The sequence below is a fragment of the Helicoverpa armigera genome, chromosome 17 (assembly GCF_030705265.1).
Source record: "Helicoverpa armigera isolate CAAS_96S chromosome 17, ASM3070526v1, whole genome shotgun sequence".
Classification (NCBI taxonomy): Eukaryota; Metazoa; Arthropoda; class Insecta; order Lepidoptera; family Noctuidae; genus Helicoverpa; species Helicoverpa armigera.
The window spans coordinates 9,705,507-9,723,148 of record NC_087136.1 but is presented as its reverse complement, the minus strand read 5'-3'; the positions used below and the strand labels follow the sequence as shown (position 1 = coordinate 9,723,148).

Here is a 17,642-nt window from a genome sequence, read left to right as displayed (position 1 = left end):
TCGTAACATACATAGCAACGCGGAAGTAATCGTTGTATTTCAGAGCAATATAATTTGGTAGGAAATTAACATCATGTCTTGCTTCAAGGCTAGTGCATCCCGATAAATAGTGGCCTTTAGCTATCTTCGACAATCGTCTGTCATGCACACACTAGGTACACCTTTTTTTTAACAACGTCAAAAATCATCATATGACCCCTCCCGCTGTGGGTTAGCAGCGGTGAGGGGGTGTCAGACTCTTACTGACTAAAAACCGTCGTGTTCCGTCGCAGGCCTTTTAGGTACCAGGGCCGCGGTAACTCTTTCGAACAATCCCGCAGCCCCGGGCCCCGCTGGGGACACTAGGTACCTACACCTAATACCTAATTTTAAAAATAGGTCCAATAGTTGTTAATATTAGCATGTTCAAACAAACAAACTCAGCAACTTCAACTCTACAATATTCGTATAGAAGTACATATTATAATAACAATCTCGTATACATAAGGAAACTCGCATAATTTAGATAATCAGCCGTGTTCCTTCAACATCATACGGAAGCCTCGGGCCTGCACTAATTATGTCGAAAATGCCTTGTTAATGTTCTATCAAAGATATTGTTATAGACAACTTTGTTTGAAACATCGAAGATAATATGGATTCCGATATTTGCGTGGTTTATTATTTCAGTGATATACGTTGTCTTTTGAAATATGAGTAGGTGTTTTGTTCTGAAACATGACTGAGAATTATTGGCTGAAAAATATTCAAAGGAAATAAAGTAATGCAAAAATTATATTATTTATTTTTTATGTAAATATAGATTTAGTTTATTTTAAAATATAATGTACAGACCAAAAGGTTTAAATGGCTAGGATACGTTTCTATCGTCTAATGCTCAATTTACATCACTACTTTCATACTTTTGTACTAGAGTATCTGTTTTGTACCACGCACGCCATTTTATGGCAGAATATGCTGAAACAATCTTACTGTAATACCTTATATACCATATTCTTTCATTCATTTTGCTATGAAAAAGTGTTTCCATTCCATTCCACAGCAGTGTAGGTCCATTGAGTGGCAAGCAGCATTATGAGAGTATAATTCGAATTGGTGTAATGTTTCATTTAGGCAGCAAAAGAAGTTTGATGCATCTCTTTACTTAGGTACGTTTCTACCTACCTCACTATGAATTACACACATGATCGTATACTGATCACACTATAACAAACCAACAACACAGCTGCCAAAACGAATGGAGTTAATATTTGTTCGCGAAACGAACGGATCTACCAGCTAATTGTGAATCAATGCATTAAATGAAGTGTTTGTACACAGTCTCCATATCGTGTGTTATGTACAATGTACATACTCATAGAGTTGTTCGTTACTATTGTGGACTTTGATTAATTGTACATTTTGGGTGTTAGGGGATGTTGTATCAGCTCTATGCAGGCATAGGTACGACACGTGCACGTAAACACGTGCTACAAACTATGAAATCCCATTTACCTATATGATGAAAACGATGATGTACTTATAGTTCTATATGATTCACTGAATATAATCCTAAAGGGAGACAAAACTTATGGCCAGAATCGGGGCAGAAGTTCAAACACCGCATGACCGCATTGCTATTGAAAAAAATCTAAATGATAAGGAACGGCAAAAGGACTCAGGAATTCGCAGTCACACTTCCAACGACCTGTAATTAATTTAAGAAGGTAGTATGATTTTCAGATAACTCTATCATTAGTCCAAGGCCAAAAAATGTTATCAATTCAGGTAAAATTTCAGTCTAAAATTGAACGTTAACTTTAGCCGTTCCAGCTAATTTAACTTAATGGAATAGCCCTTCAGAAATCTACCAACAAACTGAAATAGTTGAACGACTCCTATCAAAACCATTTAAAAAAACAAATCACATAAAAAAATCAAGTCCACAATACGCAGAAGTTCCACAACTTATAATCCATTTAAATTTAATTTCAAGGTCATTCGCCTCTAAACAAATAGAGAACTGCGTAAACCGATTTGAACCGAACTTTAGTAAAACGTATAAAAGAAAACTTTTTATGGGTTCTAAAAGTTTTGGGCCATTAAGAGCTTTCAACCGCAGCGGTACTTTTAAAAACAAAAGGGAATGTACCCGTTTTCGATTATGTATTGTGTGATATATTTTTATCATTTGGACGCAATATTATAAATATCTGGACACATTATTTTCTGGGTCTTATTTTTGAGATTACGCAGATTTTTGACTAGGCCTTAGATGGCAAATATATTTTTTAAAGAAACATGTTTGCTCAGAAAAAAAAAATATGACCAGTTTCATTTATAAGCCAAAAGACTCAAAAACAATTTCTTGGCAGTGGACTAAACAGGTAGCACCATAAAATAATATAGCATATCAAGTTAAGGTATCAAGTTTGGATTTTTTTTTCCTGAGAATTACGATTGTTATATAAAAGACAGATAATTTTACTAAATTGATTCGGTGAATGTAACTTGATTTGTCTGTCTGTCGTACTCTCACTTCAAAATTACTTAACCGATTTAAATGGGAACGTACACACTCTTCAGGCTGAAAAAGCGTCAGTACTTTTTATCCGGGTGCAGGAAATAGTTTAATAAGGCCACTTGTTTCTAAACCTAATAAATATTGTAGCTTAAGTTAAACACCAAAAACCCTTCAAAACACTTTAACAGCAACAAAGCTATCTTCTTACTGAACTACAGTTTAGAAGCAGTGGTTTACAAGCTAGCGTAGCACATACCTTGAATACATCTGTCTTTTACCCACGTCACACAAGTTGCATGCTCAGGAGTCGACGAAACTTTCAGTACACTATGTGAAAAGCCTCAAGTTCGCGGGGACGTGCTTGGGATGTTAGAAGACGTTTGGAGAAGGTGCAATTCAATATTGTGGTCATAATTCTAGATAACATACAGAGAGTTGCTTGTTTGCAATCTTTGGAGCTACTGAAGCATTGTTTTGTTAAAAACTGCATTTTTAGAAAAGTTGAAATAAAAACTTTGTATGTATTTTTATTAATATACTCGAAATGTTATGCAGGGAATAGAGTATGTTGATGATGATAGTGATCGCATCCTTATTCTCTTCAGGGACGTAAAGCTCGCAGAAACCTTTTTAGTTTAGCTGTCAACATTTTTTCCAAAATTTTTAACTGGTATCATTAGACGTTCAAATGTGTAAAAACGAAAGCTGTTAAATAAGGTCAATTCTAAAGGACCTGGATGTAATATAAGGAAAAACTTTACCTTATACCGCGTCCACGCTTTCCTTCATAAGACCCACTTAGGGAGGCACCAAGAAACTTGGAGGAGTACGTAACAAAGTGTGAGAGAGTAGCTTTGATTGCCCTCTCTTTGTATTCAACGTGCTTCACTTGTCATACAAACCCTGTCTAAACGCTTCGTCAAGTAGTTTTTTGTTCCTTATGTAGTGGGACATAAGGTTTAAAGTCCTGTGATGTGGTGTGGGTAAGATGTGCCTTTCTGGTTTTGGATTTTGGATATATTATTGAACATTATGTTACGGTCTATGACCTATATGACATGCTATTGAGTTTAAAGAACTTTTATGAATTGGAAAAGACTAAGAGGGTTTTCTTTGTAGCTCTAAGCAAAGTTACAAGTTGCAAAATTAAGAATGGATAAGCAACCAATAACAAAACAATCAAGCAATCTGGATACGCTAACTTCCGAGGTCTAAAAAGTACTCTGAGAGAAGGATAAAATGTAATCATTTTATTATAGCTTCCTCCCGTGGCTTTGCCCGAGTGGTGTGTTGATAAAAAGTAGCCTGTGTTAATCCAGGGTATCACGAAACTGCATACCAACATATTCAAACACACCGGTCCACGGTACGTATATTCATTCATTCTTACAAACTTGCACATTTATAATATAGGGTATTAGTAGGATAGTAGGATTATAATATTATTAGGAAGTAGGATATCAGTAGATTTAGTAGGATACTCCGTATCTTGATTTTGATCGTATCATTTCCTACAATCAACACAGTTTCCATAATTGCATTAACCATACCTATGGTAACTCTAAAACCTTGCTATTCTAGACCAAAAAAAAACAAAAGCCCATCTCGTGGAACAAAACAAACAAACAATCAAAACGAACAAAAGAATATCCATTAGAGGTGCAGTGTGTAATAAAGTTTATGTGATTAATGCCAGCCTGCAATTGTTCTATTGTTATCTGTTGCTGTGGTCGTATTTTGGCCAGTTTCTGAGCACCTTTGTCGGTAGTTTACCCATGCATTTTCCCTTAAAAAATCTCTAAATTATGGGTTAAATTCCTAACAACTCAAGCGAATTCCGAAGAAAGTGCGCGTCTTTTAGAAGCTTAGAATTAATGTGTACGTTCTGCTGTAGACTTAGGGTTCAATTTGTTATGCTCAGTTTTGGGAAGACGCTTCGACGCGCTTCGACTCTGAGCTAGTATAAATTGACTGCCTCGTTGGTCTAGTGGTCGCAAGCGCGGCTGCTGGGCTCGAGGTCTCGGGTTCGATTCCCGGGTCGGGCCGAAATCGCTTTGTGGGTTTTCTTAAAACTTTCACAAAGCAGCCCGTAGTCTGGAAGTTGGTGATTGATTCACTCGTGCATCGGAGAGCACGTAAATGTCGGTCCTGCGCCTGATCTCTTTCCGGTCATGTCGGATAGCCGTCCCATCGGGTTATGAGAGTGAAGAAATAGGGAGTGCACCTGTGTCTGCGCAAATGCTCGTGCACTATAATCTGTCCTGCGCAGCTGGCTGATCTCCTTCAATGAGAACAGCCGCCGTGGCCGAAGACGCCATTATAAATTGACCATTAATAGGTAAAATCATTCTAGAACAACTAACAAAAACTAACAAAAGCCCATCTCATGAACAGACAAAAGAGTATCCATTAGAGGTGCAGTGTGTAATAAAGTTTATGTGATTAATGCCAGCCTGCAATTGTTCTATTGTTATCTGTTGGTCTCTTTTGTCTTTGGTTGGATTATGGGTGGTTTCGAGCACCTTTATTGGTTGTTTACCTATTCATTTAGCTTAAAAAAGCCGGAAATGTAGTTGAAATACTTTAAGGATACTTTTATCTCTCTAATGGCCCGTTATCCGTGGTTTATCTGTTAGTTTGTAAGAAGTAAAGTAAATGGTTTTTAAAGGGATAATTTTTCTTTAGGCTACCAAGATTTAAGTTGTCGGCGTTATGTATGCTGACGAAAAAATAATTCAAAAACTAAAACGATGCAACCGGTTGAAAACTGGCATTTGTGAAGCTCAAGTTATTTGAAAAAATTAATAGAACCCGATAGCTACGAAAGCTAAAACCCACACAAAAGTCACAATTTCGCACTTTTCTCATCACGTAACCGAACGCAAGTTAATAAAGATAAGAATTTAATCAGAACGTGAGACTTTGATCAATTTATCACCAGCATTGTAGGGTTATTAAGCTCAGAACTAATTAATATCGTGCGTCAACTAAACTGAGACGATGGCTCGGCCGTCTAAAATGGCGCTTCCAGGAATCGTGCCCCATTTACCTAGTAAACATTTAATTACCTTTTACTTAGAATTTCCGTAAATACGACCTAGTAAAATCCAAGCGAAAATGATTTTATTATGACTTTAATATGAACGTTTTGATGATAAAGCGTAATGAAAGTGCCTATGAGAAATAAATTAAAATATTATGAAATGTCAATTTAATAAACGTTCAGGGATACATCAAATAGCACGTTTTTTCTTATTCGTTTTCCTTCTGGTATATGTACATGAAAAAGTCATCCTTATTTTTTAAAACCGGAAAAAATATGGTTATGACATCCTCCTAGCCCTATATTTATAACGTTTGATTAAAAAACAAATAATCATAAGCTCAATATGATCTATCGTTGGTTTGTTACTTACCATAGATACACTATGCTTAGGCACCTAAAGGTATGATAAACTATGAAATAGGAACACAAATCTGCCAACAAAACCTTTTGCGCCATACAGCAGCATTTTAGCGCCCAATCAGATTGTCGAAACTGTAGCGTTTAGCGGATTAGTTAAGGCGTCAAACTAAGTTCGACGGTTCAAGTTGCAGGATCGCGGCGTTACTATTAGAATAACTTATGACTATCCGACATTGTTTTCATTAAGACTGTGTACACTTCATTTGAATTTAGATGTTAGGATGATGATAATAGTTAGGGAATGGGAAATTAAGCGGTTGATAGACAGATTCTGATGTCCTTGTATAGAAGAGGAAATAAAACAGCAATAAAGGAGGAATTGTATTGTGTGTGCAAGAAGTATTTGAAATAAAATAAATAAATAAATAAAGATATTATTTTCAAAATATCAAGCCGTTTACTTAGTAAATTATCTTTCTAAATTAAATACAAATTTAAAATTCCCAGTTTACATGCTGATAGCTTACCTAAATGGTTATAACCACCGCAAAGATGAACAGTTTCAAGACTTACGAGGTCAAATAGGTAGTCTTCCTTCCTATTGAAAATGTAAGTGTTCTGTTGCATCTGAGAATATTGGAGGCCTATCACAACATAGTTAGCAGGCTAGGTGGCAGGTGATAATGCACTTATGCACAATATATTGTCTACGAATATGCCAATACCGTAAGTAGAGAACCGTAAATAGAGAAGTAGTCGCATCCATGCCTTCCTTACTTATTGTTCCAAGTTCATGACAACAATCAACAAGCCGATTAAACAATACTGTTTTGAAATGAGGAAAATAAAGTTATCTTATCTTTCTTAACAATTATTTATACTTCAAGATAATACGGATGAATGATCATTTAATTCTATGAATCAAATGTTATGACATCATAATTTTGATACGGTAGGTTAATATGAATTTTATTGTCTTTGTGAAAAACTGGTTCATTCAACTCAACTCGACACTGCGTTATTTAAATCTTGGAAAAACTTTTTGAGATTCTTAAAAGCAGCTCCATACTGCAAACTTTTAGTCGGCCGATACTTTGGACCCATGTATTAGTATGAAGATGAATGGTAGTAAGCACATAACAAAGGTCAGGGATTTAGCATGTATCATGCTGACTGAAAACTGGTTGGAATCAAGATTTCAAAAAATAATTGCGTATAATGCGGCATCTGTTGCCCGACTGTTTATGTAGTATGCAGGGTATTTTTAATCGTCAACGCATGCCTTTGAATAAAGAGGCAGATTATAGAGACGAAATCTTTCTAATTATATATTATTAATCCAGACGAAGCCTGTCTAAGAATAATAATTAATCCGCCATTACTATGTACTAAAGTACACAATACACGTACATAAACTGAACTAAATACTAGATACATAACTTCCATCATTAGCCCGCATACAAGCCAAATGATTTATGAACCTATTAACACTACGCGAAAATTACAGCGGCCGCGGTCACGGTGTCAGCGGTTGAAAATCAGTGGTAGAAACGTTAGTTAGTGGTAGAAATGTTTGCTCGTGGTAGAAATTACAGCCGGTTAATGTGAGGTCGGTAATTAGTGGTGATTTAGATCTGTTTACGTAATTATTTTGGAAGGTAGTAGCAGTGTTTTGGTGAGGTAATTGCGAGTGGTTATCTGTAAGGTTGCTCGAAGAGTAGTGGACCCATGTTGGTCAAAAGTTCTGGCAACCACTTATCAATGTCATCATCATTAATTTAAGAGTCCAGCTCTTGTCGCTGCAGCTCCTTCCATTTACACCTATCTAGCGCCAACTCCTGAACTTCCTCATACGTCACAACCTTCACCTTTTCTTTTATTTGCTTGATGTAGCTATACCTTGGACGACCCCTTCCTCTCTTTCCTTATCACCAAAAATCAATCACAAAAACATTTCATACCATCAAATGTATACCTAGGTAGGTAATAAACTTCACACACATTTCATCCTACTTGTCACATCACTAATTCCATTGACACTAGGTCATTACACAGTGGGTGTATCCATTGCGCGTTATGCTCGAACCCGAATGATTTATTAACTAATTAGCGAGGCAGTGTAGCGGCAACTAATTGTGTTGGTTGATGTCACCTCGACTGGTTGTTTGTGGAGGATTAAGTGGGGCGGTTAATTTGAGGTTGTGTCTTTTGGGTTTGAAGAATATTTTTGGTACTTTGGTGATTGTGGCTTGTGAAGAAATGTAAGACAAATCTGTCTTTAGCGTGAACTATAAATTGAAGGCACAGGTTTGTCTAGTTTGGGGCCAATCGTAAAACATCTAACAGTTTTGGAAAAAAACGATTTGATTTGTGTAATGATTTTAACAAAATTTGATCAGTTTTAAATGTCTCTTATAAACTGATACCTATGAATATTTTGACGAAAGGACGGAAATGTCATGGTTGCTAAAACCTGAGACTTTTTGTGCAATTTTCTTGAGTTTTCCATTGAAAATAGACTGGTAATAAAACAATAGAAGCAGCTTAAAAGAACATGTTTATTATTTACTATCATATGTATGTGATCGTAGTTCGTCAATATTGCTTACAAATTAGAGTTAATCCATGGTAGGAATGAGGTAACGCGAGTGAAGACAGATGGAGCGCTGGCTTGACAACCCTCACCAGGACCGAAGGATACGACTCCGATCTGAAATAGATTATGTTTTATATAAAGCAATGTTTTTTGAGAAGAATATACCCTAGGATATCTATTGCAAATCAATCTCATAAATTAGTATGGAAATGAATGCACGTAACAATGACATTGGCCACGATATTCTTAAAAAAAAAAACATCCAACTGCTAACCGAGTCTGTATTGTGCGAGTACTCTAAAACGTATGTACTTATTTTCGTTACATCAGTAGTGTAAAGAATGAATCAAAAGCATCCGCCGAGATGGCGATCGTTCACACTAGGTACATTGTACTAGGCATATTCTGTAGATTCTCTTTCGTAGTGCATCCAACTTAACTCTATTCTATAAAGTAATTCGCTACTTTTTAGTAACGCTTATAAACTTTTTATAAATGCTCTAGGTACGAGAAGCACGGGACTCAGTTAAGGATGCTGGCAGTTAGCTAATTATTTTTAAAATAACTCACCAAAATCCTCCTATTATTATGCACCACAGTCAGAGGTCCACCGGAGTCTCCATCACAAGTGCCCCTTCCACCAGTCCCGGCGGTACAAATGTGACTGCTATCTATGGTAATCTTGAAGCTGTTCTGACAAACAGCATTGCTGATCACTGGAACTGTTGCCTGGTGGAGGGCCGTGGACGTTGGGAAGGTCATTTGAGCTGAAGAAGAAGTAAGAAAATAAGCTTATGTGTATACGCAACTGGGACATCGAACATCCTTGGCAGTCGTAACGGGTATTCAGAAGCCAGTAAGCCTGACACCAGTCTAATCAATGGGTATTGGGTTGCCCGTGTAATTGGGTTGAGGAGGTCAGATAGGGCAGTCACTCCTTGTAAAACACTGGTACTAAGCTGCATCCGGTTATACTGGAAGCTGACCCCAACATAGCTGGGTAGATGATGATGTAAAGGTACGAAACTATCGAGTAATTACATTTTATGTTAATAGCGTTTAAGTTTTTGTTATGCATGATGCGGGTCTATGTGTTTTATATACGGCTGGTTGTTAGACATTCTGGCTTTTGATTACCCGTAACGAGTGGCATAGATGTTCAAATAATCCACCAGTTTAACTTGCTTTCCGTAAAACTCATCATGACAATATGGTCATCCATTCACGGTCGACCACGCCAAGCATTGCATAAGGTTAACGTTATACATACGCTCGGCTGTTACTTAATCCTAACATTTTTTGGATTTATACTTGGAGGGATACTAATTATATATCTCTTTAAATTTCGAGAAGGGTGAATCAATCAAATGTTTTTATCGCTCATCTATTGACTAAATTAATTATACTGCAGATAATCTATAAGGAAATCCCCACACTCATTTTGTTATCTAACTGATAGGAAAACTACCAAATTACTTGACCAAAAATAAACAATGGATTTTTCAAGAACGAAAATAAATATTTTGGTAATTTATTACGCAGGTAACTTTCCTCTCGTCCTTACATTGGTAAAGACCTCATTTTTAGGGTTCCGTACCCAAAGGGTAAAACGGGACCCTATTGTTTTCGCGTGTCATGAACCGTGATGGTTAGAGAGTTGAAATTTTCATAGATGATGATTGTATTTCTGTTGCCGCTATAACAACAAATACTGAAAATTAGACTACAATAAATATTTTGAGGGGCCCATACACGAAACATGTTTTTTTTGCTCATTTTATAAATAATTTTACGGAACCCTTCATGCGCAGTGCTTCAGTCCGACTCGCACTTTGCCTGTTTTTTTTAACGTGGGTTAAGCAAATTATGAAATTAATTGGAAATCGTGAATCTAGCTTGAGGGCGTTAATTTCTCTTTGTTCTCGTTTGGGTACATGTTTGGGCCACAAAAGGCCTTGTTTGGGGCCAGCCCGTCCCTTTACAAGCACGCCATTTGTTCGTACGCCCATGGGAGGGGACTATGTTTTCGCTGGGCATAGAAATGCTAAAGGTTATAGGTAGCTGAAGATTATAGAGTTAATGCTAGACTAGATTCGGCAAATACTATTATTGGTACTTTAGGTAATTAGCGTCAAAGACAGAGAAAATAATAAAAGGGGTAGTGCGCAGTTCAAAGTACAATATGAATGAAGGTATTGAAATCTTTTATGAGCCTAATAACCTTATCTTTTAAATAGACGAGTAATAAAAGATTATGTTAATCAAAGCAAATTAGATCTTAAATAACAATCTTTATATAATTAACTAATACCGATAAGATCAATGCAATCACTACGTGACTGAGATTTTATTTTGTTTTGATATTTGTAAAAAAGTTTTGCAGTTCCTATCAATTGTAATTTAATCAATTGTGAAATGTGTGTAAATGATAATCTATTAATACATTATAATCTATTAATTTTGCTGGAAAAACTAACATCATCATCAACTGCCTCTTTTAACAGTCCCTCTGCAGGGCTTCCCGTAAACAGAGATGGATTGAACGCCATTACTTAGGGAGGATTGAGATTTCAAGATTTCGTAAAGGTGTCCACTGTACAGGTTTCTTGAACGATGTTTCCTAAACCGTAGATAAAACGTAATGTGCGGCAAATTCATTTAAATATAAAATTAAAAGAAAAAAAAATAAAATATCTCACCATCACTTGTCTTTCCAAATCCGGAGATTAGAGCGTTCACTCCTTCGAACCTCTGGTTGGTTTCGGCTGTGGTTGGCAGAGCAATTAGCTGGATAGTAGCTGAAAACAAAAAAAAGTAATGAGTCTTATGATATTATAATTAACTTTGTGACACTTGCGGTTTCACAAGTCTCGAGGGAACTACTGCTTGCACCCTGAAAAAGTAGTTTATCCTTTCTGGCTCTAGACAATCTGTGTAAAAATCTTTTAAATTGGTTCCCTAGTTTTGTAGTGAAAGCACGAAAGACATACAGACATAGTGGGTAAATCAACGGGGAAAGACAAGTTATAGAATAAAATATAGAAATATAAAGTACACCTATAAATGTAACCCGCAGATAAAAGACACCAAATAAAAATTAATCATACCGTTTTTCTTTCTTTCCCAAACTTTGTAAAGCCATCACGTTGTGCCGTAACTTATTAGGGCAATAAAAACCTTGATACTTTAATATTTAAGCCATAAAATAGCCATAAAGGCTTGTCCCGTAGTTTCTGAGTTGTACGTGGCAGAAATTACAATTTACACCAACAAATATCTTTATTGGAATGTGTTTCCTTTTTCTGTTATACACTTAAATCATTATACTAATATATAGCTTAAAGCTACTCTGTCTGTATGTTACGGAAATATATAAGAATTTAATACTGTGGAAAAATATATAAGATAATTTTTAGTACAGTATCGTTTTTACAATGTATTAGTGAAAACGCAAGACAACAGGTATTGCAATAACCCTTTCTTAAGTTTTAAAACAATCCACATCATGTCTATTTATAGCTTCTTCGGTTTAATATTGAATGGTGATTGGACTATATACAGTATTAACTTTAATAATTACTCAGCATTAGGATTCATATAAGAATTCCCCAATGTGACATACATATATAGGTTAATTCTACGTAAAAATACTGACTAACGTTTCATTGACAACTTACAATCACTTAACTCTTTTTATGATGACATGTGTAAAGATTTCTTACTATCTTGAAGATAAAGGGACTGCGAAGAGTCACTCCATTTCAAGTGGTATTTGTGGAATATACGTCACAAGTGTAATTATTTAATCAACAGGCAAATAAAACGATCATATTGATCATTCTTAGAACAGTTATTAAGTCAGATAGTGAGGTTGGTTACAAGTAGTTTGAACAGTAAAAATATATAAGAATTACCTAAGAAAAGTTTAAAATAACGTACGTTTTCCCACGGTTTTATGGTGTCCTTGGATAAAAATGTACTCGGATTGCAAGTTATCCATAACCACATTGTGTATTAATTTTCGTTACATCATTTTATCATGATGTTACACGTTTAAGTGTAAAATTCTAACAAAGAAACTCGTCCCTATTATCTCATAGTCTGCAACTTTAAGCTAAAAAAACAAAAGAAAATCAACAAATACTCACTACTCAGCGTAACAGCGGAGATCCTCACAAACGCGATATCATTCAGCAAATAGTTCCAACTCGGATGCATGGTCACATCAGAGGTCGTTAACCTCGTGCCTCCGGTGAAGATGGTCAATGACCCGAGGACTATGGTGAACTGGGTCGCTCTGGTTTGTCCGTCGAACCAGCAGTGAGCTGCTGTGAGGACGCGGGTTCTGGAGATTAAGCTGCCCCCGCATATTGAACTGGCTCCTCCTGTGAGAGTGGCTATTATGCCTACCTGGAGGAGAAAGGTTATGGTTAGAAAAGGTTAGTTGATAAACGGGAGTGCATTGAATGGGGTCAGGTGTTTACCAAGAATGTCATTTACAAAGGATTGTCCGTTACCTAACCTATTATTAATAGGTACATATTTTACCCGACGATTAGGTATGGTTGTAATGGTCAGCAAAGCAGTCGTTTTATTAAACTAAACTGAACCAAAGTAGTTAGGAAAAAGTAAGGCGCACAATAATTTATCAAATTTTGATATTCTAATTACACATATTTTTTTTAATTGTCAGAAAACTTTGTGAAAACATGAAATAATGCTTGATTTGTTCTAAATCAGTTAGTCAAGGAGAGTCAGATTTTCAAGGGATCACCAATTACGAATTTAATTAAATTGTAGCCAAAGCACGTTAAAATAAAAAATATAAATGCACAGTTAACAACCTATTCTAAAATATTCTAGAAGCCAATTACAAAATAAAAAACTAAGTACCTGATATGGTATAACATTAGCATTAGAAACTTGACTGCCACCAACAATCCTTGAAGACCTCCAGGATTCCTTCAGTAAAATCCTCCTGGCTTCAGGAACCCCAACTTTTAAATGATATCCATAGGCGGGAGAATTTTCCACACTCTTACTATACGAAGTTTGGAAAAACAAAAACAAAAGAATAGAGAAATTGACAATACGCATTGTTTCGCTATTGTTAGTACTAATGAGTGTTAATACTTGTGTTAAATGATTTTGTACCGTTGATTGGTTTCTTATCTTATATTGATATAGATAGGTGTTTTAAGGTGAGTGTCCACAAGAGGATTGCGAATTGTTCGAGTGAATGAGGGATTAGTACGTGTATGGAAATTGATATGTTTTTTTTAATACGAAGGATATATTAATCGATTTAGTGGGAGATTTCAATTAGGATAATTCTTGTGTAATAATAATGTAAAATAATACGAAAAAAAAGTAGGTGGCATTTTAATAGATTCGTTTTGAAGCAAAAAACATGTAATCGTACCTACTGGTGTGACATCACCCTTATTTCGAAAGTCATGAATTTTATTTTGATTGCTGATAAAATAATCGCTGATACACGCCTATTTTTGTTTACAATTATTTTAGATTATGATTTCATAATAATTTGAAAGTAAAAATTACATCAGCGTAGGATTTTCCCAACTATGTTGGGGTCGGCTTCCAGTCTAACCGAACGCAGCTGATTACCAGTGTTTCTGTAGAAACACTCCTTGTTAGGAGTGACTGCTCCTCTGATCTCCTCAACTCTATTACCCGGGTAAGCCAATACCTCTATATACGACTGGTTGTCAGTCTTTCTGACTTCTGACAACCCGTAACGACTGCCAAAAATTTTCAAATGACAGGTGGGACTTACAGTTTATCGTACCCTCCGAAACACGGCCATTTTGGTGTCCAAGATTGATAAAAACTTAGAAAAATGTTAGTGCTACTTGTCTGACCTGGGATCGAACCCATATTCATACTTGAGTGGTTGGTTCTTTGCCCACTAGGCCACTATGATTCCTTACTTTCTACCATGAAAGAAAAAGATATATAGGTAACTGTTAATTAAATTATTAAAAGAAACAAAACTGTCATATAGAAAAAAGCCAGAAAGTCTGACAACCAGTCTTAAAAAGGGGTATTGGGTTGCCCAGGTTACTGGGTTGAGGAGGTCAGATAGGTCGTCACCCCATGTAAAACACAAATCTAAAAAAAAAACAATTATCATCATCATCTCAGAATTATTATCTGCATGTGAACAGTATTACTAACTCTAGTATTACTAACTGCATGTAAAAACCGGTTCATCTGTTTTCATGATAAGCGTGTACAAACAGACATACACCTCTCACGTCTTATTATCACAATCCTGTTATCAGATGTGACTACATATATCTTGCATCATAATTATTGATAGCACATATTAACTTTTCCTTAACAAATCATTTTTTATTATTTCAAAGGGATTAACATAAATTATTATCTATCACTTCAATCATCTTTATTTGGGTTCTAGATTTAAATCTACTATTTATAATTAATATATTTATGTATTTCGTGAGATTGATAATACGATAATTATGTCATAATCTGTAATAATAGAGCCAAATATAATTAACCCTCTCTAGTCAAAACTTAAACATAATTACTAATTTTCAAAAATTATATTTTCTTCCTTTTAAAGACATTTAAAACTAAAAGGCGTCAAAAAATTCGTTCCCATCGCTGTCGACTGTGAGCGTGCCCAAGAGGCTGGCAGCATTACCTAGTTGAATCGCCGTCAATTTATTGCATTAAAATCCACTCGATAAATTAACCTTCAAATTAAATAATAAAAATAATCAACCCTAAAAAGCCTATTAACAATTTCATCCCAACCGAAGTTAACCCTTATCCAATACCTACTAAAATCTGTCATCCACCTCATCTTCCGTACTATTAATTAATCACTACAGAGTAAGGAAAGATGATCGAAGATGCCAAAGTGCAGGTAGGTCAGGCACCTTCTTCTAGGTCAAATAAGTCCGTGGGCGTGACCAAAACGATCAGTTACGAGTGAACTAGCGAAGCGAGGTTCTTTGAGACATCTGTTAACGGTTTTTAACATTACATAAAATGATCGTGTCCAAAGAAAATAAGGGCGAAAGCAGTAAAGTTCGTCCCCCATTTTGGCGCGCTTTCCGTTATGACAGCTCCGATCGCCATTTTGTTCTCCGTGATGCCAACAGTACCTGTATCATAATGAAGACCGCAATTGTTTTTGTTAATTTCTCATACAAAACGTGGCTATGGTTATATCATTGATATGAAGTCCATTCATTCGGTGGTTGTCAGTTTTTATTTATCTGTGGTAAAAAAATAAGGAGTGGAAATCATCAAATGACTTTACCTGCACTGGGTGGAGTATGCACGCCATTTTGGCTCGCTACTTTTAAGGCGATTTTCCGTTATGGCAACTCTGCTATTCATTTTGTTCTCCATGATTAATCAGTACGCCGCAACCCTGCAAAGACTTTGCCTTACTATTCACAAAGCGTTTAATTAGCTTCGTCATATCTTTGACACGGCCGACTTTTTGTACCCCGAGGCTTGAAAGGTGATTAATTATGGTCTGGCTAGAATTGGAGGCTAAAAATAGGCGGTCGCCTCTCTGTGACTGTTTTAGGGTCAGTACAATTTGAAATGAAGAGGGTTCTAGAATGTTGATTAAATTGAGATCTTGATTAAAATAAATTATTGCGATTTGGCTGTGACTATGTAATATTTACTTTATATTATATAGCGGTTTAATCCGTGTACCACAGAAACTTCTAAGCGCACCTGGATAAAATGTAACTTTTCGCCTTCCTCGATAAATGGACTATCTATTAATGAAAGAATTATTCAAATCGGGAATTCCAGAGATTAGTGTATTCCAGTAAACATACAAACTCTCTGTTCTCTGATATTAGTAAAGTATACCTACTTATGTAATTAATTACGTACCTAAATCTTTAAAAGTATGTTTTTTATTTGAATTTCCCGTGGCACTAAATATATTCATGACACTTCATTTCGACTATCCGTCATCACAAAAGAGTAGGAACTCAGCCAAACTAGAATATAAAACCACCCTATTTTTAAGGTTCTTTTATCTTACCATTCTCAAGGGTGGGTTTACAGCGGTTTGAATAAAGTATATTTTTTGCTGAAATATGAGAAAAGCGGATGGACAGCTTGGAGGGATGACGATGAATGCTAAACAATGAGAGACGGATAAGAGGGTTATGGGTTACACTACATAGTAGTGTTTTGTATTTTTTGACAGTATTTTTTTCGGGCTGATCATGCATCCTAGTATTTATGGAGTCATGGGTGGCTTTATGGGTTAAGAATAAACGAGAAGTTTATTCTTAACCTAATCATTTGTGTGGGTTCACTTATGGGGCAGGCAAGTAGCAACGCAGTTTTTCTAAGTTTGTATGCACTTTCTAAGTACCTATATCATGGATACAAATGATTGATTGAAGATGAAAAGAAAAATCTCTAGGAAATCAGGACTATTTAATGTCTGAAATCACAAAACCCGCATTGAGTAAACGTGGTGATTAACTCTCAAATTTTCTCTGTATGAGAGGAAGCTTGAGCCCTTCAAGGTATGATGATGATGATGAGTATTCCTTACGCAGTCGAATACAATGTCCTTTCTCAGGTTTGAGACTGGATTTCGACGGTTAATTTCGCATTTATAATACCTACAAGAACAGTTGATATAAATGTAATATTGCGCAATATATGGAAATAGAACTCTTTGTAATATTGTTAAACACATTATCACTTTCAAAGATTAATTGAAAGACAATCACTGTTTTAGATGGTTATCAAACTGTTATTCTTGGTAACAAGTTAAGGAAAATCTAGTATTTTTAAAGATTACTCGAGGTAATCTGTAATAAGCCAATAAATAGGTTAGATGATTAATAATACCTAAGATTAAGAATCAGTGAAAATCGTCGTGCGTCGCGTGTACGATGGACTTAGTCAAAATAGGCATGACGGCGCGTGCCAATATTGCTGGCTGGTCGCTCATTTCAATGAAATGTTACAGTATTATATAAATTTATATAGACAGGTACGTAGGTCAGAATACAATAAAAAATGTGTCACTGTCCACTAGTGGAAGTCGGGAGACAAGTGGAATAAACTTTTAATTAGGATGTAAAAAGTGATTG

General features: G+C 35.8%; 1 protein-coding gene across 1 annotated transcript; it reads right to left on the bottom strand.

The window, feature by feature from the left end:
- Positions 1-8,508: 8,508 nt before the first annotated feature.
- Positions 8,509-13,639, bottom strand: LOC110379155 (brachyurin). Its single transcript, XM_064038906.1, has 5 exons — positions 13,399-13,639; positions 12,654-12,915; positions 11,205-11,303; positions 9,076-9,272; positions 8,509-8,619 (listed from the first exon to the last, which is right to left on the bottom strand). Exons 1-5 carry the CDS (start codon positions 13,600-13,602, stop codon positions 8,515-8,517), a joined length of 867 nt encoding a protein of 288 aa, XP_063894976.1. The 5' UTR covers positions 13,603-13,639; the 3' UTR covers positions 8,509-8,514.
- Positions 13,640-17,642: the final 4,003 nt, after the last annotated feature.